Source organism: Hemiscyllium ocellatum, chromosome 1, assembly GCF_020745735.1.
Source record: "Hemiscyllium ocellatum isolate sHemOce1 chromosome 1, sHemOce1.pat.X.cur, whole genome shotgun sequence".
Lineage (NCBI taxonomy): Eukaryota > Metazoa > Chordata > Chondrichthyes > Orectolobiformes > Hemiscylliidae > Hemiscyllium > Hemiscyllium ocellatum.
The window spans coordinates 143,630,031-143,651,689 of record NC_083401.1 but is presented as its reverse complement, the minus strand read 5'-3'; the positions used below and the strand labels follow the sequence as shown (position 1 = coordinate 143,651,689).

The 21,659-nt window shown below is 41.2% G+C and overlaps 1 protein-coding gene across 3 annotated transcripts in view; it reads left to right on the top strand.

Moving 5' to 3' along the window:
• The window catches only part of fam241a (family with sequence similarity 241 member A), a 41,190-nt gene extending 20,369 nt beyond the window's left edge, over positions 1-20,821 (top strand). Inside the window, exons 1-3 of one of the 3 annotated variants that reach the window (XM_060832575.1) lie at positions 8,433-8,472; positions 15,745-15,831; positions 20,027-20,821. In XM_060832575.1, the coding sequence (XP_060688558.1) occupies positions 8,455-8,472; positions 15,745-15,831; positions 20,027-20,263 (342 nt within the window). In that variant the 5' untranslated portion in view covers positions 8,433-8,454 and the 3' untranslated portion in view covers positions 20,264-20,821. Of the gene's footprint in view, positions 1-8,432; positions 8,473-15,744; positions 15,832-20,026 lie in introns of those variants that run through there. The other 2 variants (XM_060832567.1, XM_060832583.1) reach the window with 2 other exon arrangements.
• Positions 20,822-21,659: the final 838 nt, after the last annotated feature.

Sequence of the window (21,659 nt, the reverse complement as noted above, 5' to 3'; positions counted from 1 at the left end):
GAAGACTGTCATTATCAAGCTACCCATTAGCAAAAAAAAATCCAGTATAGGGACAGGCCCTTCGGCCCTCCAAGCCTGCAGCAACTCATTTTGCCCTTCCATAGTAAAACTGCCTTCCCTTACAGGTTCTATATCTCTCTATTCTCTTCCTTTATCATGTATTCGTCCAAGTGTTTATTGAAAGCTACTAATGTTTCTACTTCCGCCACCACCTCATGGCAGCATGTTCTAGGCCCTCACAAACCTTTGTGTGAAAAACTTGCCACACATCTCGTTTAAGCCCCATACCTTGAACCTGTGTTGCCTAGTAAATGACCCCTTCATCCTGGGAAAAGATCTCATATTTTTCACCATCTCCATGCCTTTCACAATCTTATGAACTTCCATCAGGTTGCCCCTAAACCACCTAAGTTCCAATGAAAACAAAGTCAGTCTATCCAACCATTCTTTTAGCTAAAATCCCCCATTTCCAGGTAACACCCTGTAAACCTTTTCTGTACCCTATCCAAAGCATCCATGTCCTCCTGGACATGTGGTGACCAGAACTGTATACAATATTTCAAGTGTGGCCTAACTAAAGTTCAATAAAGCTGCAGCATTACTTGTCTTTCCTTATAGTCAATGCCCCTTCCAATGAAAGCAAGCATTCCATCAGCCTTTTTTTATTACCACATCAATCTGCGCCTCATCCTGCAGTGATCTGTGGACCTGCACACCCAGATCCCTCTGCATAGCGAAACTCATAAGTTTCTGGCATTATCTGTTTATGTGTGTTAGCAATTGGCATGGATAGAGAAAAGTGCAGGTGCAAAAAGACTACTCTGTAAATGTACACATCAGTTTTGAGCAAAATCCATACTACCACAAATGTGAAATCAGGAAATGGCACATACACCATTGCACTTTTATATATGAATTTTTTGGAAATTGTTTAGAAAAATTGCAGTCTTGTGTTTTCCTACAGCTGATGCCGCATAGCTGATTAAGTAGTTCCTTTAGTCCTGGTTGAGCTAATGTATGTAGTTAAGATCTTCCCAAAACTCTTCCCATGTGACCCCATTTTGATGCTTAATAATTGTCTAAATCCCTGTGGTTGGGGTGGTGGAGAATGAAGAGTGAAATCTAAGAACAGGGATGCTATTGGTGGAGGAGTACAGCCGCTGTAACTCAGTAAGCACTTCTCAGTAGCCATTGTTGCTTTGGCGGACACAACCACAAAATTTCAGCTCACAATCCCACTTTCGGAACCTCTGACTTAGTTGCATGCTTCAAATTATAGGCAACAAGTAGAATCTTGTGTCTTGAGTTAAATGAGCAGGCTGCATTCTCTAGCTTGAAATAAATTCTACATTAAAATCCATTTTAACTCCTTTTGATCGAATAGGATAGTGCAGATTGTATGATGTTTGCCGATGGGTTTTGCAGGGATAATTTTGACATTTGCAAAATGTTTAAGTTGTCATGTTAGGAGATCCAAGGTGGTGGCAATCCAATAGGTCTGTCCTGCTGAGCACTACACCAAAACCCAAAGTGTTGCATTTACCCTCTCTTTCTTACTCATTGTGGTATAAATCACTGGTTTTAGATTCCCAGAACTGATTTATATATATTAGTTTCAGTGCTTTTTTTTAAAGAAACAAAGTATGACTAAGGGGAAAGGACCGTAAGGATCACAACAAGCAGGGCACTCCCCTGCAGCAAAGAACATGCCCAGGGTTGCAGCATCAGCCTCTGTGAATATCCCAGGGGATTTACCTTGGTCTCGGAGTTCGTGAAACTCCGAGAGAAGATCAATTCAGCCGGAACCGATCTCGGCCATGCTGCAGAAGCATGACTAGGAGGTCCAGCATTTCGGGCGGCGAATCATGAAGGTACAGCAGCGGACCGCAGCTTCCAAGACCACGGTGGAATCCTCGGAGGGCTGGGTCCAGGCCCTGGAACAGCAGGTACGAGCCTCAGACAAGCAAGTCGACAATCTTGAAAATCGAGACCGTCGGAAGAACATCCGCCTGGTCGGGCTGCCAGCTCGTCGGGTTCTTGGAGCAATGGCTTTCACGGTTTTTGAAGCTGGAATTTTGGGTGGATCGGATGTGGGTCAAGTGGGATTACTGAGTTGCAGTGCCCATGTCTGGGTCAGACCAGCGCCCCCACCCGGTCAGAGTGCGACTCCAGCACAACAGAGATAAGCAAACGATACTGGAAATCTCCGGAGCACTGAAGAAGGATCCACAGGCTCTGATATGCAAAGGATCAAGAATTATGTTTTTACAAGAGTTTTCTGCAGCCATGATCCGAAAGAGGAAGGCTTTTAATGAGGTAAAAAGGAGGCTGAGGGACTTGAATATTCTATCCTCTATAAGATGACCGGCAATTTTGCATTTTAGCCACTGAGGGTCTGTGTTTAATTTTGATTCATTGGAAATTGCCATGGACTTCCTAGATACATTAATATAGACTGGCTGGCTCAAATAATATGGACAATCATGTTCCTTTGTTTTTTGTGTACTTTGCCTGGTTTACCCGGTTTCGCCCTTTTAATATGTGTTTTTTGTCCTCCCTTCTCTCACTTCCTTCTCACCTCCTGTTATCCTTTTTTTTCTATCATTTCCTTTTCGTTTCTCTCTCTCAGTATGGTGTGGGGCTTCCTTTATTTTTAACCAGAACTGCCTAGGGTTGAAGTACAGATGGGATGGGCTGAGTGCCCACTTTTAATTTTCTTGTTGTAAGACACGTGTAACTTTTGTTACTTTGTTTTGTCTAGGTTTGGGGCATGGCGTCAGCTAGGAGGAGCCATGGTGGGATAAGTGGGTAGTATGAGCAGCCCCTGTGGGCAAGGTGGGGGGGGAGAGTTTCCTCTTATTTGTATTATACGTTGGTTCATTGTAGAAGTTTTGATTTGATAGGTTTGATTTTGTAGTTGTATTTTCAAGTTTATACAAACTGTTTATTGTTTTCACTCTGTGCACTATAAATGGGGAATCTTCCTCTTGGAACTCATGGGCTGCTTCGAATAGCTAGGCTAGCCGCTCATTTAAATGGTGCACCTGGAACATTAAGGGGAGTCATTCACCGATTAGGAGAAGAAAGATACTTTCAAGCCTTAGAAAAGAAAGGGTTGATGTAGCCTTGCTGCAAGAAACACATCTAACCGATAAGGGGCACTAAGTTCGGTCAGATGTTCTTTTCATCCTTTAATTCGAAAAGTAGAGGTGTAGCTGTAGTCATCCAGAAGAACCTTCTATTACAGTCATTCGACCAAATTAGGGATGAAAATGGATGGTATCTGATCCTTAAAGCTTTAGTATATGGAGAGGAATATGGGATCTTGAATGTATGTTGCCCTCTGGCACAGCCCCTCAAATTTTGAACTGGTGCGCTCTCCAGGCTGATAGCCCTTGGGGCACGTTATACAATTATAGGGGGTTCTTTAACCAGCTTATGGACCCCAAGGTGGATGGGATGCTGAGGGGTCTCGCGGGTATATCCCACAGTCCAGGTAACTGAACAGGAAGGTGGGGTTGGTGGATGTGTGGAGATGGTTCGCCCTGGGGGTAGTGATTTCACTTTTGTTTTGCTAACACACATAAGGGCTATCCTAGGATTGACATTTTTTTTTCTCCATCGGCCGTTTTGAATCTGGTGCTGTCCTGCAGAATTGGGAACATAGCCATTTCTGATCATGCGGCAGTGAACATGGAGGTTTAGACTGGTGGCGATGGGACAGGCTCGTGGCATTGGCACATGCATCCTTTCCTCCTGAAGGATGGCAAGTTTATTGAGTAATTTTCGCAAGAAATAAAACTTTTTTGGGACATTAATTCGGGTATGACCAGTAATCCATCGGCGCTCTGGGAGACTGCCAAAGCCTATAGAAGGGTTTGATTATTTCTTTTTTGGTGACTCTGAAGCAGCAGAAGGGAGAGCAGCAGCATATCCTCTAGGACCGGTTAAGGCAGCCAAAACTGCGTACTTTGACAGACCATCAGTGACTAAGTTGCAGCAGATTACAGCCTTCAGGGCCACTCTGAATGCTGCGCTCACCCAGACAAAGAGGGAGATTTCCTTTGCAAAACAGAGGTTGTTCGAGTGTGGTGATAAACCAGATAGGTATTTGGCGTGCTTGGCCAGAAAGAAGAGTACCTCCCAATCTATCACATCCATTAGACTGTGTGCTGGTACTATCACCTGTGATCCCAAAAAGATTAATGCAGCATTCAGGAAGTTCTACTGTGGGTTGTACTGGTCAGAGGGCTGTGAGGACAGATTGACGAAGATGGAGTCTTTTTTTAGTTAAGTCCTTGGACCTCCCAGGTGTAACTTCAAAGCAGGCATCTCTTTTGAAGGCCCCTCTGACAATCCAAGAGATACAGGAGGCAGTGAGGCAGCTCCAGAGTGGTAAAGCACCTGGATTTCAGAGTGGGTTTTAAGAGTTTATAGATGTTCTGCCCGGGCCAGTGTTGGATATGTACAATTATTCGTACAGTCAGGACTGCCTCCCAGCCTCTCTGAGAGAAACAAATATTTCTGTTATCCTCAAGAGAAGGAAAAGCCCCTATATCATTATTAAACATGAACTTGAAAATTTTGCCGAAAATTCTGGCATCGTAAGGGAGGACTAGACAGATTTTATTAGGGGTTGCAGGTCCTCTAATAATATTAAGAGTGCTAAATGTGGTTCAGCTGTGCTAGCAGTTTGATTCCAGGCTTGGTAGTCTCCTGAATGCAGAGAAAGCATTTGACCGGGTGGAGTGGCCGTACTACTTATGACCTGGAATGGTTTGGTCTTGGAGGTGTCTTTGCCAGGTGACTGGCAGTTTTATATAATGACCATTAATGTTCTCATTAATGTTATAAGGTCTGGCAATGTCAGTATTTACATTGGTGATTGAGCCATTGGCGGAGGCCATCCAGAAGGACTGCAATATAAATGTCCCACAGATAGAATCAGGAAGGCATGGGTTCACCCTTTACACGGATGACATTCTTCACTTTCTAACTAACCCAATAATATCTGTGCCCTGATTAATTTATTTGGCTCTTATGAAATCAGAGGCCAGGCCTGTCAGGGTTCTTATTCGAGTACCCAATCTTGGGGATGGAATCCGATTCCCTTTCAAATGGCCACAGGAAGGTTTCCTGTACTTAGGCATTTTTATCACCCCAGCCTTCGATCAATTATATAAAGCTATTTGTACAGTTGCTAGAGAAGATAAGACAGGACCTTCGGAGCTGGGAGGATCTTCTGATATCCTGGTTGGGTAGAATAGCTCTGGTTAAAATGAATGTTCTTTCTCATTTTTTATATCCCATGCAAATGCTCCCTTTGTTGCCCAGGCAGGCACTATGGAAGCTTATCAGTTGGCTCGGCTCTTTTACCTGGCATCACAGGTGGCCTCTTGTGAAGTTTGCCAAATTGCAGCTTCCACGGGGTATAGAGGGGTGTGGACTTTCTGGACTTTAAGAAATACAAACTGTTCCCTGCTATCCCTGTGTGGCTGATTGGGCTTGTCAGTTCCCGCAGTCAATTTGGCTGGACATTGAGGCTTCCCAGGCAAAATCTGTTGCTCATGGACAAGATGAGGACTGTTATGGACCATTGAAGAAATCCGGTTGTACTTAACATGGTTAAAGCATGGAGAATGATGCGACAAAAGTGAAGGCAATTTACAAAAAACTTCCCCTTTTACTCCGATAGTAGGATTGGTAGGATTTCGGCTGGAATCGATGGATTCCGCCTTTAGCTCTGGGAGTCCAGATAAGTTTCCTGTTTGGGAGATTTATTTGATGGCTAGGTCATAATGTCTTCTGAGCAGCTGAGCCAGAAGTATGAGCTATCTAGGAGGGACCTCTTTTGTTATTTCCAGATTAGGGACTTTATATAGAAAAAGACTGCATTAATGGTTAGTCCTTATAAGTCAGATATGGAGAAAACAGTACTTTGGTCCATGGGCTCTCTGACTGTCAGCACCCTCTATCATTGGTAGTGTCTTGAAGTGCATCGTGCGGTTGTTTGGATTCTGGGCTCAGGAATTTGAGGAAGAGATCTCACCAGAGGAGTGGGAGGATATTTGGGAGAACGTTAGAAAGATATTGATTTGCAACAGGATGCAGGCTATGCAATTGAAGGTACTCCACAGGATTTATTTGGAACCAAAGTGGAGTGGCTTGCGAAATTTAAGACAGGAGCATCCCCAATGTGCCCCAAATGTAAAATAGATGTTGACACTCTTACTCATTGCATGTGGTCATGCCACAAGCTTCGAAGGTGTTGGGGCACTATAGCGAGTGTTTTGGAAGGGATCTTGGGAACATAAGTCAAGAGTAGATCCTGTGTCCCTCTTCTAGGGTTTGCTGTATCTCCCCTCTTTGGACGTGCATGGGAAGAAATTTGTTTAGTATTCTTTCATTTTGTGCGAGGATGAATATTCCGATGAGATGGGTATCAGTAAATCCCCCGGGACACTCAGGGTGGCGTAGGTTAGTTATAGCATACATCCCCCTGGACATCCTTACAAGTATGGTGCACCAGAAAATTGTATTTTTTTATAGGACGTAGCAGCCCTTTTTGAACCATATGGATGTGGATGTATCAGCTATATTAGTTAGGGTCTTTGTGTAGTCAGGAGGGATGTGTCTGGTGGCCCAGGGCCCCTGTGAGGAAGAATTCTGAACAAATATGTTTATGCCAACTGATGCTGTCGATGATGGGGAGCTTTGGTGGGATTGTATTGAGCATTGTAATTTAATTTAATTTGCCTTGGTTCAACTCTGTTTTAATTTAGATTAGATTACAGTGTGGAAACAGGCCCTTTGGCCCAACAAGTCCACACCGATCTGCCGAAGCGCAACCCACCCAGACCCATTCCCCTACATTTACCCCTTCACCTTACACTAAGGACAATTTAGTATAGCCAATTCACCTAACCTGCACATTTTTTTTTGGATTGTGGGAGGGAACCGGAGCACCCGGAGGAAACCCATGCAGACACTGGGAGAATGTGCAAAAGGCAGGAATTGAACCCGGGTCTCTGGCGCTGTGAGGCCGCTGTGCTAACCACTGTGCCACCATGCCGCCCATTTAGTTAAGTTATTTATTGAATTGTAGTTTGTGTTTGTGGAGTAGAGTTTACTGTTATTGTTGTTACATTGCAAGATTGTTATTATTTTGTAGTAATTTTATATTTTTGTTAAAAAATTCAAAATATTCTCAATAAAAGTATTTATTTTTTTAAAAAGAAACACAGTTGTCATTTTAAACGGGTGGTTATATCCAGTATAAAGTGGCTGTAAGAAAAACAGTAATGTATCTCATGAGATTTCGATGTGGTGTAGATATGTCCTTGCTTTTGTGACCCATACTGCTTTCTATTTATTTGTGTGATAAGGTAACCTTGGAAAGTACAGGGAAAAACAATGAGACTCTTCTGGAAAAACAGTGTATTCAGGATACTAGAAATCTGAAATAAAAACAGAAAATGCTGGGAATGTTCATGTAGCCAGGCAGCATCTGTGGAAAGAGAGAGACATAACTTTCCTCTGATTCTATCAACAGTAGCAATATTTTAGTTAATTTGTGTAATCATGAAAAAATTATAAACAACATGGACAATCTTGTTAAGAAACAAACTCCTAATTTACTAAATCAATCATTGTACACTTTCTATCCATCAAAGCGAATTTCGCACACTGCCCATTGCAAATAACACTTTATATCACTGGTCAGGCTTATTTGGAATTTTTTGTAAAATATTGGTCACAAAGAGCTAAAAATTCTTTTGTGCAGTGCCATTTCAAAGTGGCACTTTGTAGATTCAGTTCCCTTGGGTATACAGCACCATGAGATTCTAACTATGCAGTTTGTGTGGATTTCCTCGCTGTGGAATCATGGACAGATTCCTGCTGGCAGCATTGTGTGCTGCTTAGAAGTCAAGCAATCTGGATCATGGCATTATGTGGATGAATATTTTAGCCATCTATCATCAATACAGCATTATACAGTATAACATTCTAAAATATGGGTAACTCTACATCATCTGATGAAATATTGCAGCCTCAAGTAAATGATATCCCTTTAAGGGACTTTGATTCACAAAACACTCATCCTTTTAATTTTTTTAAATTGGTAAAATATCTCGTCTATGAGTGAAATGTAACAATGTATTAGTTATGTGGAATAGAAATGTCTGCGATATCTAATTAATAAATATGTTCACAGAAAGTATCCCAACTACGGCTGTACAGGACATTGGTTAGGCCACTTTTGGAATATTGCGTGCAATTCTGGTTCCCTCCTATCAGAAGAATGCTGTGAAACTTGAAAGGGTTTAGAATGGATTTACAAGGGTGTTGCCAGGATTTGAGGGTTTGAGCTATAGGGAGAAGCTGAACAGTCTGAGGCTGTTTTTCCTGGAGCATCGAAGGTTGACGGGTGACCTTACAGAGGTTTGTAAAATCATGAGGGACATGGATAGGGTAAGTAGACAAGGTCTTTTCCCTGGATGGGGGAACCCAGGATTCAAGGACATTGGTTTAAGGTGCAAGGAGTAAAATTTAAAAGGGGCCTAAGGGGCAACTTTTTCATGCAAAAGGTGGTGCGTGTGTAGAACGAGCTGTTAGAGGAAGTGGTAGAGGCTAGTACAATTACAATATTTAATTTCTGTATGGGTATATGAATAGGAAGGGTTTGGAGGAAAATGCGTCAAATGCAAATGGGACTAGATTAGGTTAGGATATCTGATCAGCATGGACAAGCTGGACTAAAAGGTCTTTTTCTTTGCTGTACATCTCTATGACTCTATTTCTGTTTTTGTCTGTTACGAATGATAGTAGTATGCAATTGCTATTAGCTATGATGCTGAATGAATGTTGAATGACACTTAAATAGTTGCACAATTTGTCATGGCATAAAATAAAAATGGTAGCTCGGAGGATGTGTAAACAGTGAATTTGGAGCAGTTTCTTACAATGATGCAAACTGGACCCTATCAGGGACTAAACACTTTTTGGACCTGGTAATATGTGATTCAGTGATTACTAAGGACAGGATTATTTTAGGACCTCACAGTAAAGGAACCTTTAGGCAAATGCAATCATTAAATAATTGTTTTTCAGAATGAGAAGTGTGAATCCTTAATTAGCGTCTTCAACTTAAATAAAGGCAGTTAAGTGTTTATGACCAAAGTTTGCTAAAGTGAATTGGGTCAAGGGTTAAATGGTGAAGATTAGTGACAGACCTTTTAATGTGTTTGATAACTCTGAAAAGTGTGTAAACTTTGTAGAATAAAAACTCTTCAGAACGATGTCCGGGGGTCAGTGCTGGTATGGGTGGTTGACTAAAGAAGTTGATGGTCATATCAAATTGTAGGAAAAGTGACGCAAATATTAGTGGTAGGCCAGAAGATTGGGAAAATCTTTAGAAACCGGCAAAGGATCTTCTTGAAAAATACAAAGTGGAAGAAGCTGGTGGAGGAGAGAAATGTGGCTGAATTTTTCCTGACCAAGGTGAACATCAAGTCTGTCGGGAAAATGTGATGCTATCAGAAAAATGTGATTCTCGACATCAAAAAGAGTCTGATTTTGCATCCAAGGTTCAAAATGTGAGAAATAAAAGCTTGCTTGTGAGTGGCAAGAAGCATGTATTAACATCTATTAATATCTATTCCTACCTCATTGCAGGTAGTTTGCTATTCTCCCAACTGGCAGAGAAAAGCAGGATGCCAACAATTTCTGACATGAAAGGGCCGGCAAGCATCTATTGGCTATAGCTCACCATTTGCTCCTCTGGGGCCTCCATCTTGGTCAGGAGCTCCCAACATCTTGGGGCATATGAACAGTGACTACTTGCACTCCCGCCTCACCATATCAACATGGCACATCTCCAAACACTTAAGAAAAACAATTTTCCACTTCAACACTGCATTATACAATGAAAGGCATTGACGGATTGCAATATTGCTTCCAGACACTTGGCACACAGGAGCAGCTATGTCTCCCATGGATTGGAGCCAAGAGCATTACAGGGCTCGTACTGTGATCACTTAGCACTTGCTCACTTTCTGTCTACCTGAGTGCTCGTAGTGTTCCTTGCATGCATGAATTAATTACCTTTCGTTTAGCACCTTATGACCTCCTTACAGAACTTCGAGGCTCGCAGTCTTTTTGCCTTTTACTGCAGCCACTTAAGCTCCTTTTCGGAGATCCAAGATGGCGGCGACTCAGCAAGTCTGAGTTTACAGAGCTCTTCCCAAAACCTGGGTAAAGTGAGTTACTCACCCCCACCACACTTACCAAACCACCCAAAAAAATTTTCTAACCTTAATTAGCTGTTTACTATTATATTTAAGCAGTTTAATATTAAGTGGATAATGAGTAAACCAAAGGGATCCCGCAGCTCTCAGAAAACAAAGACCCCTCCCCCACCCTCCCCTCCTCCTCCGGCTGCAGCTGATGTAAAAACAGGCCTTGAAGAGATGATTGCCAGGCTGGAAACGACACTCGTCAATTTCATTGCAGAATCCAGACAGAGATGGAATGCATTCGAAGAAAAGTTACAAAAGTACAGCCAGGCTCTCGAGGAATTACAGGGCCGAGTGAAGGGGGCGGAGCTAAAGGCCACGACCTCCGAGGCTGCAGCACAAACAGCTGCAGAACAGGTGCGAGCTCTGGAGCAGAGAGTCCGGGCCTTTGAAATCTACATGGATGACCTGGATAATAGAAATCGGAGAAAGAATATCCGTCTTCTGGGCCTCCCTGAACAAGAAGAGAAGGGACAGTTAGCAGTATTTCTGGAGCGATGGTTGCCCCAGCTTTTAAACCTGGGGGCTGAAACTGACCGGGTAAGGGTGGAGTGGGCCTACCGGGTCGCAGTACGCGGATCTGGCCCAAACCAGCGCCCACGCCCGGTCCTGTTCCGGCTGCAGAGTTATAGGGAGAGGCAGATACTCCTGGATGCCTCCAGAAAGCTTGGAAAGGATCCTAAAGCTATGATTCATGAAGGATCCAAGATTATGTTATTTCAGGACTTCTCCCCGGCTTTGGCACGAAGGAGGAAGGCGTTTGATGATGTGAAGAAATGTCTAAGGAACTTAAATATTCAATACACCTTACGCTACCCAGCGACGTTATGCTTTAACCACGAAGGATCCGAGTATAATTTTAGATCACCAGAAGAGGCTAAGGAACTTTTAGACTCGTTTAAATAAATCATAAGAGACAATTTATGTTGGCTTGCCTCTTCCACACTCCGTGGGGAGAAATGGATACTTGACTCTACTTTACTTTTGCTTCTGGGAGCAGGGTTGTCTTCCCTTGCTATTTTATGTTATTATACTTAACTGTAATTTGTTGGAGTTGTAATTTTATAGTTATGTGTGTTTGTACGTGGCATTGATGCTATCAGATATACTCAGGTATGGGTGGGGAGGGGTGGGGGTGGGGCGCTCACTATTAACTCTAGCTCGGTATTATATCTAAATCCTATTAAGGAGCGCCCGGGTCAAGGGTGGGACACTGTTTGGGAGAGGATATGGTGGACCTTTAGAAAGGAAGTAAGGCCCCCTGAGAATAAGGGGGAGGATCTCCATTCAAACGTTTTTTTTTGTTCTTATTGTTTGGAAATAGTTTCCTTTTTATTATACTGTTATGAGTGTATTAGAGAACATTTTTTCTTGTTTGAAGGATGTAAGTGACTCAACTATACACTCTGGATAATTGTGGATTAGATTAGTAGTTAACTGAGTTTCATTGTTTTTCTTTCTTCTTTAGTATCATTCCTTTGAATTTTGATGATTATATATTTAAGATCTATTTTTATATTAATGTTTGTGCTTGAAAGTTCTGTTTATTTTTGTAAATCTGTCAAAATATTAAATTTCTAATAAAAATATCTTTTAAAAAAAAAGCTCCTTTTCATGGAGTCAGCCATGGTCAGACAAGGGGTGGATATATTGCTGTAGAGCATTGTCATTATCAGTGTCAGCATATGCCAGTATGCAGCTTAAACAGTAAGTGCACTAAACGTACTTCAACCAGATGTCTTTCTCCACAGTAAATACTGATACAAAATATTAATTCAGTCTCTGTTCCATCTCCTGTGGTTCCATTCGTAGATGACTATTTTGAACTTTCAGGGGCCCTATTCTCTCCTCAGTTGCTCTTTTGCTCTGAATATACATGTAGAATCCCTTTGGATTATCCTTAACCTTATCTGCCAGGACTATCCAATATCCCCTTTTTGTGCTCCTGACTTCCTTCTTAAGAAACCTCTTATACTGTTCAAGAGATTCCGTTGATCCTACTTGTCTATATCGAAAGTTGGCACCAGATAGTGGAATAAGATGGCGACACGGGCCTGCAGAGTTGCAGAGACCAAGAGAATGACAAAGGAGGAGGCATGCAGCAGCACCAATGCCAGGATAAACCAAACGTGCTTCCACCCTAATCCGAGGGCTCCCCGCAAGTGAGGAGCAGGTCCCAGGCAGGCCAATGATGTACAGGGTCCATATAGCAGCATTGCATTTTCCTCTTTGTCGGAGGCCTACATGCCCTACATTTTGAGGAGATTGTTTAAATTGTACTTGTGTGCTGCGACTGCTGAATAATCACATTACTGAGCAGCAACTTTTTGTTTCTGATATTGCCACAGAGGCTCGTTGGAATCATTCACAATGGATCGCAGTTCAGAAATTGTGTAGTCTCTGTGGCTGCTGCACCAAGAGCAGCCACACAAATGAATGACAAATACACGCACCTGGAAACCAAAGACCAGCTTCAGTGGATATGAAGTTTCCTGCTGTAGATGTCCTTACCATGTGACGAAGATGCAGGGAACCATAGTTGCTCACCTTCCATTAAATGTCATGTAGCTGAGAATGGGGCACTGTCGCTACACTCTGATTGCATGCAGTGGTCAGAATACTATATCACAATGTACGGCCTACCTACTGTGCAACACTTCCTTCCACTGCAGCCGTGCACCCTTTAAGATATCTTCTCCCTCCGGTTTCCATGCAGGCATTCCAGTCAGGGCACTGCTTAATCTTTTTGGATTCTTTGCCTGGGGAAGTAGAGAATGAGAGCTGCAGCAAGGTGCCAGTGAGAACATGAGGGCAGTCTTCAGACAGAGGATCACAGGGTAGAAAGCAAATGTGAGTATCGGGTTTTGAGTTAGATGAGCAAATTGAGGAGCAGGTTTGAAGGACCAAATGGCCTACTCCTACACCTATTTTTCTGTTTTTCTTAAACAGGTGCTATAATCTATTGTGGTTTGTAGTGCAAAGGAAGTGGTAGAGACTTGTGATATACAACACGCTGTGCAATCTTCAATTTCCTTAAAATGCGGGTGCATTTGAAGTATTAAGAATTGCTTAACATTTCTTGCACACACTACACATGTTATTTAAATATTATCACATATCCATCAGTCTCTGCCCATACTCCCAAATGATTTTGCTAATTTTATAGATGAAGATGCATAATGAATGTAAATGTGTATTTTTACACACAGCAAGGACTATAGAATAAATAGTAGGTCTATTTATAGTTGCAACCTATCCTCTTATCACTTGGCAGGATTTATCATTGTGGGGAATAACATTTATAAATCTAGCTTTGCATTGAAAGTTGATTCCAATTTTAAGGTTAACTGTTTAAACAATTAAACCTAATAAAACTGACAGTTGAATAAACAAAAATTAAGACTGAGATAGATAAGTTCTTGATTGCCATGGAGATCAAACAGGGTTGAAAAACCTATCAACCATGATCGAATGGCAGAGCAGACTCAATGGGCCGAATGGTCTAAGTTCTGCTCCTATGGACTTATACTCAAAATTTATTTAAAATGCATGCCTTAAGTGGTTAGTTCTGTCAGTTTTTAAATGACTCTGCTCTGATTTCAGATTAACCTACTGAAATGAAATCGATGAGAACTGCATTTGTCCCACTTCTGTTTTCACTCATGCTGAGCAAATTCAAATCTTGTTAGTAGAATTGTTACATTTCCGCATTGTGTGCTGGACTTGCGACTTTCATTATTAGTGTTTTGAATCTGACGTATGCATAGATTTAAGTAAAATATAATATACGGACACATTCATACGTATAACAGACATTTATTTGTTTGAGAGATGTTAATGTTTAAAAAAGAAATCATCTCTTCATTGCAAGCTTATCAACTCCTGCACTGCTTCTGGTCACATTATTTTCTTGTGGTCTAGGTTCAAGGTGCTACAGAATCTGTCCTGTTGACATTACAAAGTTTAGTTTTAAAACTGTTGTTTCACATATTTGCACAAAAATAAATCCTGGTACTAATGTAACCAAGCCATTAAAATATCCAGAGGAGACTTGATTGTCAACTTTCTCACCTTTGGATCGATATTTCAATTGTGCTCTGCCAAACAATTATTTGTGTTTCGAAACAATTATTTGTAGCAGGACATCAAAAGAAAAAAATGGTGCTGTATCTGAAAGGTGAAAATAAGCCACTGTCAATTTTCACTCCTTTAAAGAACATGATTTCATGTTAACTGGTGCAGATATTACTTCAATATATAATTAACAATGTGGTGCAAAAGCATCTGGAACTGCAGTATAAATAGGAACAAGCTGGAATGTCATTAATGATTGTTCACTTGTATTGCCAACCCCTTTGATATTATTTTGTCTAACTTTTGTGTACTTTGCATATTCATGCTTCTGGACCATACTATGATATAAGTGTAACCATAATATGAAAGAATTTTCCATTTAAGTTTCAAAAATACATAGTTCAATTGGAAACTGGAGTTTTAAATATAAACCAGGGTAATTATAAACATATGAAGGTTGGCTATAGTGTGCTGGAAAAACATATTTTAAAAAATGGTAGATAGGTAACAGCTAATATTTTAAATAATTCATGTTTGATTTTCTGAAAAATCGGCATTCCTCGAAAGCAAAAACATCTTACAGCAAAAGCAACAGAGCTATGTCTAACAAAGGAAGCTAATAGCATTAGATTTAAAAGAGAAGACTTTAATAAAATTGCTAAACAAAATAATGAAAATTGGGAGAATTTTAGAATGCAATAAAGGACAACTGAGAATTTAAGAATTTGGAACAGTAATTTAACAATTTTTAAAAAGTGTAATAATCCATTTTTTTTAATGGAAAAGGTCAGCAAAGACAAATATAATAGAAAATGGCGAAGCAGGTAAATGAGTAATTTGTGCTAGTTTTCACAGAGCAAGACACAAGAAGTCTCCCTAAAATAAGATTGAAAGTGAATGTGTAGAATTAAAATAAATTAGTATGAGTAAAACATAGTATTGGAGAATTTAGTAGGATTGAAAGCTGACAAATCCCTAGGACCTGCAGATCTTCAGTGTTGAAAGAGATGGCTGAACAGACAATGGATGCATTGGTGATCATGTTTCAGAACCCTACTAAACAGTGCCTGCAGCTGGGAAGGCTGTGGATATAACACCCACAGTTTAATAGAAGAGGAATGGAGAAAACAGGAGAAGACAGACCTGCTAGGTGTCAGTAATGTAAAGGAATGTGGTTACTAGATATTTGGAAAATAATTCTGAGTGGACAGCATCAACATGAATTTAAACATATGCATATTCTAGAAGAGATTGTGGATACTTGGCCTGTATTCTCTGAAGTTTATAAGAATGAGAGAGAATTTCTGTAGGAACTTATAAAAGTCCTAGTGGTATTGACTGAGGTGATGTAGTCAATTTTCTTTTCTTGGTTCAGGTTCAGAACCAGGGGATGTGGCCTCAAAATAAAACAAAAGCCATTTCCGACCAGGAGAAAATGATTTCCCTACATTTCTCTAACCCAGTAAGTGTGGAAGCTTATCCATTAAGTACATTCAATACAGAAATTGGTGAAATTTCAAATTCCTGATGATATTTGGGGATATGGGGATAATATGGAAATATCACATTTCAAGGAAGGTGGTCAGCCATGATCGAGAATGATACAGCAGTTTTGAGGGTTGAATGGCCTACTTTGCTTTACCTACTATGTTGTCACGTTGCTTCTCCCTATCACTGTAAAGTTTTCTGATGCCTCCTCCATCTAATTCCAGCTTTTTGAGTATCTCCAGTTTAATCACTTCCCTATCGATGGCTATGTCTTCAGCTGCCAATCCTAAGCCTAAATCTCACCTAAATCTGTCAGGTTCTCTAAACTTTTCTGTTCTTTTTTTATGACTGTCCTTAAAATTTGTCTCTTTGACTAAGCTGCTGTTCATCTGGCCAGTATGTCCATATGTGGCTGTGTCACATTTGCTTTGTATTATGCCTGTTAAGCACCTTGGGGTGTTTTAGTGTTACAGGTGCTGTTTTCACTGCTAGCGTATAGCTGAAGAGTTATTTGCTAATTGGAAATTGAGAGAAGGAATATGTAAATTGGAGCTGTTTGAAATGGTGCTTTAAAAAAAAAATCAAGTTGTGCAATTACGATTTGATGCAGTGAAAGTGAGAACTGCAGATGCTGGAGATTAGAGACGAGAGTGTGGTGCTGGAAAAGCACAGCAGTTTAAGCAGCACCCGAGGAGCAGGAAAATCAACATTTTGAGCAATTTGGCCCTATATTGATTTATATTCTCAGAAATCCCAAAAGTGTTGCTCCATCTGATTTACCATGGTGAAGCAAAATTATTCTGCACCAGTAATAGAGGCAGTGTATATTCAACCATACAAATGCTGTAATGTTAGAGAAAAGTTACTGGGCAAGACTGCAATGCCAATACTGTTTTCTGCATATGATCAGTCATTCTTACAAATCCCGTTGAATATTGTACCAACATCTTTAGGCATAGGGGGTGTACATTTAATACTATGAGTTCGTGTCAAGAATTGTCAATTTCAGAGCTATCTAATTTGTATTGCTACTGCTAGCTTTGATACCAACAATCCCATATTTTATTTTAACTTTAACTGACCAACACTCTGACATTTTTAATGTCAATCTGCCTCAAAATTAAAGACCTACCAAGGGTAATTAAAGCATTTATTTCTTTCACAGTATATAGAGATCAGTTACGTGTTAGAGGACCGTAATATATCCAATTTGATTTTTATTTCTGAAATGCTCATGGACCCTAATTCCACTGAATGTTTAAAAGAAGGTTGAAGTAGCAGCTTTGTCAAAGGATGCACTCTGATTAGGGCGGCAAAATAGAGTTGACTTACATTTGTACATAACCAGATTGGATTTATTTAGGGTCTTTAATGCGGAACAGTGTCCCACAGCCATTCACAGATTGACTGAAGGTGGACATTTTGTGAGGATGACCAGATATTTTCATAAAGACGTATACTTTAAGAAAGGTTTCGAGGAAGTGACAGGCTTCAGGAGGGATTTCCAGTGGATGGAGCCTAGGCATGGCTGGCAAAGATGAGCAAAGTCCGGAGGTGAAACAGCTATGTTTTGGTAGGGAGTTGTTGGTGAGAATAAGCAGAGATTGTGGAGATTGAGATGTAAGGTGGGTGGGGCAGTTTATGCCATGAAGGAATCAAAAGACATGCACAAAATCCTAATTAAGAGGCTAGGAAACTGGCAGTCACTGTAGGTCAGTGAGGACAGGATGATTGAGTAAACTTGGTATGATGCAGAATCTTGAACAAGTGGGAGTTTATCAAAGGTGGAGGATGAGAGATGGAGAGGTAGGTACAGTGGAAGAGAGCAGTCAAATCTTTAGGATATACAGAGGAACCTCGATTATCTGAATGAGATGGGCGGGCACTAGTTCATACAGATAATTGATTATTCGGTTAATCGAACAGTTTTCTGTTAAATCTGCTCCCTGTTCAGGAGACCAGGCAGCAGCACACCGTGCGAGCGCCTGCCCACCCCCCAACCCTGTCTGCCCCCTGCCCACCCCTCAATCCCATCCAATACCACCCCCCAATCCCATCCAATACTGCCCCCGCCCATCCCCCAATCCCATCCAAAACCGCCCCCCTGCCCATCCCATTCCCATCCAACACTGTACCCCCGCCCACCCACACCAGTCCAACAATGCCCCCCCCGCTCATCACCGAATCCCATCCAACACCACCCCCTCGCCCACCCAAACCAGTCCAACAAAGCCCCCTACCTGCCCCCAATCCATCCAAGCCCACCCCCAACCTAGTCCAACACCGCCCCAACCCTGTCCAGCACTGCCCCGCCCACTCCTCAATCCCATCCAGCACCGCCTCCCCACCTGTCCCCAATCCCAAACAACACCACCCACCCCAACCCAGTCCAACAATGCCCCCTGCCTGCCCTCAATCCCATCCAACACCAGCCCCCTGCCCATACCCAACCCTATCCAACACTGACCCTAACCCTATCCAACACCACCTCCACTCACCCCACAACCACATCCAACACCATGCCCCACCCACCCCACCCCCCCCCCCAACCCTGTCTGCCCCCTACCTGCTCCCAACTCGGTACAACACCTCCCAGCCCACCCCTCAATCCCGTCCAACACCATCTCCCCACCCACCCCAATTCCATCCAACACCGTGCCCCCACCCACCCAAACCAGTCCAACAATGCCCCCTGCCCGTCCCCAATCCATCCAACACCAGCCTCCAACCCTATCCAACACCCACCCTAACCCTGTCCAACACCGCCTCCCTGCCCACCCCCCAACCACATCCAGCACCGTCTCCCACCCCTTCCACGCCCCTCAACCTGTCCATCACCGCCCCTCCCGTCCCCACCCATGATCTGACTCCCGTCCGAGCCCTCCCACTCCCCCCTGTCCCCTCCCCCGCGGGGCAGCCGAACTGGATACCGATAAAACTGCTGCTGCCTTTGTGGGGTAAGTCTCCAAATACAGCCTGCGTGCACGCGCACACATACCGAGCATGCACACAACTTTTTACTGCAACTTTCTGAAAGTTCCACCTCTGCCTTGTAGAGGACCATGTTAGAGAGAATATCTGGGGAAGAGGGGGGGAGTTAGGATTCACCCCTATGTAGAACTCCAGGGAATGTGTGGGGAGAGGGAGAGAGGGTGCAAGGTCAGTCATTTGGAGATGGCGCCTGGGCTTCTATCAATGTCCAGGACTGTTCTCAGCAGCATTTCGGTGAGCCGAGATAGTTTTTAATCATTGTAAATGAAAGACGCGATCAGGGTTGAAAAGTTTTTTGATGTAACGTTTGTCTGGGAACCTCGATCTCCTTCAGATAATCCAACATTCGGATAATCGAGGTTCCTCTGTATATCACTAGACAGAAATTGAAATGGACCAGTCACATAAATACAATGGTTATAAGAGCAAGACAGAGGCTGCGAATCTTGCAGCAAGTAACTCACTTCCTGATCTCCCAAAGCGTGTTCACCACCTACAAGGCGCAAGTCAGGATTATGATGAAATGCTCCAAACATTTCTAGATGTGTGTAACTCGAACAACGTTCTAGAAGCTTGCCTCTATCCAGGATAATTGAGCCTGCTTGATTGACATCACATCTGCAAGTCAAATAAGAATTTTCATTGAAATAACAAAACAAAGTCTGAAACCATTATGGGAATGTGAATCAAAGGATTGCATAATCCTCACTTTATTGCTTAGATGTTGTGTAATCTGCTGTCCATTTCCATCAAATTTCCATCATTCTGCTACAAATCCATCATCAAAATTGTGACGTTTGTTACTATATTCCTTTAACATAACTGATTCCTTGAACATTTAATTAATCCAATCCTGGTATCATCTTTTAATGCTATCATTTCTTCTCTTTTCCACACATTGGAATATTGATAAGGTTGGCAAGAGAGTAAAGAATACTAGATTTCTTGCACATTCTGCCCTAGTGTAGACTTTTTTCAATATTTCACTTTGTTGCAGATATTGAATCATTTAAGATCAGATGCTCCCCCAAAAGTATCTAGTGGAATAATTTAACAGCCTAACAGAACAGTTTCATAAATGCATATGCATAGTTAAATAATATGCAGTTTAAATAGAATTGCAGGTGCTTGTATATTTCTCAAAATGACAAATATTATTTTCTTCTTTTTCTCTCCAGCAGATTCCGGTGGATGAGGAAGAAAGTGCCATTGATGACTGCAAAAAAATGGGGACACTCTTTGGGGAAATCAACAAATGCCTGCTCAGTATTGGCTTTTCACGAATGCATTTTGGGTCCCGTGTTGTTGAGCCAGTTGTAATGATTTTCTTTTGGGTCATGTTGGGTTTCCTTGGTTTACAAGCTTTAACGTTGGTGGGAGCTCTCTGCCTTATTATTATTTTCATCCAGGAATAAAAAGTGTAAAAAAAAAGTCAATGAACTCCTTTTTCTACTTTGTGTATGTTATGTAATTATATTAAAAATTTGTATTAATATGTATATATTTATAAATATATACAATGTAAAATGCACAAGAAAATATACAACTTTTTAAGTATTGCAATATATCATCTTTTTAAGCATTTTTAACCTCCTTTGCAAAAATTGTACTGTATATATGCAATATTTACAAGGCTTTGGCTGAAATATAGTATTTTTATTGAATATTTTCATCTTTGGGGCAAAATACTAATGTCTCAAAGATCTTTTGTTCAGAAAAGCTCAGGGCATGAAGTATGAGAAATATTTGTCGTGTTCTTTTGAGGTTCTTGTTAATTATTGTAAAGTTATTTTTACTCCATGTTTGAAAGAAAATGTTTGCACAAGTATCAGATTTATCTTTTCATTGCCAAAAAAAAGGTGAAGTGAAATATTGTTTGAAATGTATTTTTCTCCTCATGCAAGTTTTGATTTTATCAATATTCCAAAATCTGCTTTGCCAAAATAAAACATTTTGTCAATGAGAAAAGAAAATCCATCTGTTGTACACTGATTTGTTTTCCTTCCATCTTTCCTCTTCCCGTGAACTTTATTGCCAGCATTGAAAGAAAGGGAGAAATTTGCGTAGGTCAAGCCCATAAGGAAACAATGCTTTAATAAAAATATAAATATGGTTGTTCGTTTTAAAACTTGAGAATTTAGAAAACGTTTTAACAAAGTATCACTTTCATAGAGCATAGAACTGTACACAGCAGGAACAGGCTCATCAGCCCACAATGTTGCGCCAAACATGATGCCAAGTTCTGCCTACCCTTTATTCATCTCCCTCCATTCCTTGCATATTCATGTGCATATCTAAAAGTCCCCCAATCACCTCAGTCATGTCTGCCTTCTCTTTATGCATTTATTGAATTCCATTTGCTGACCAGAACCCCTCTTAATTCCTGTGCAGGGTTCTTTATTCAATACCCATGTCAGGAATCTATTCGAAATTTCTGACAACCTCTCATTTTAAAGATAAAGTTCCTTCTGTGTTTCCTTTTAATTGTATCTGATTTGATAAATATGATCCATCAATGTGCATTTTGCTTCTAAAATATATGTGTGTAATCTGTATTCAAAATGATCTAGTTTCCCCCCTCAGGATAGCATATCCTTCAACATTTTAAATTAGTTTTGAAACCTTTTGTGGTAGATGTGTATTTCTGCAAGAAAAATAAATTTTACATCTGAAGGAACATCATAGTAGGTTCCTACTTGCAGAACGTTTTGCTTTCTTTCAATATCGCTCTACCTAAAATAACTCGAACGTTGTATAGCTTAAGGAAATTAAATTATAATTTGTGTTCTGAACCACTTCGAGTTGTATTTC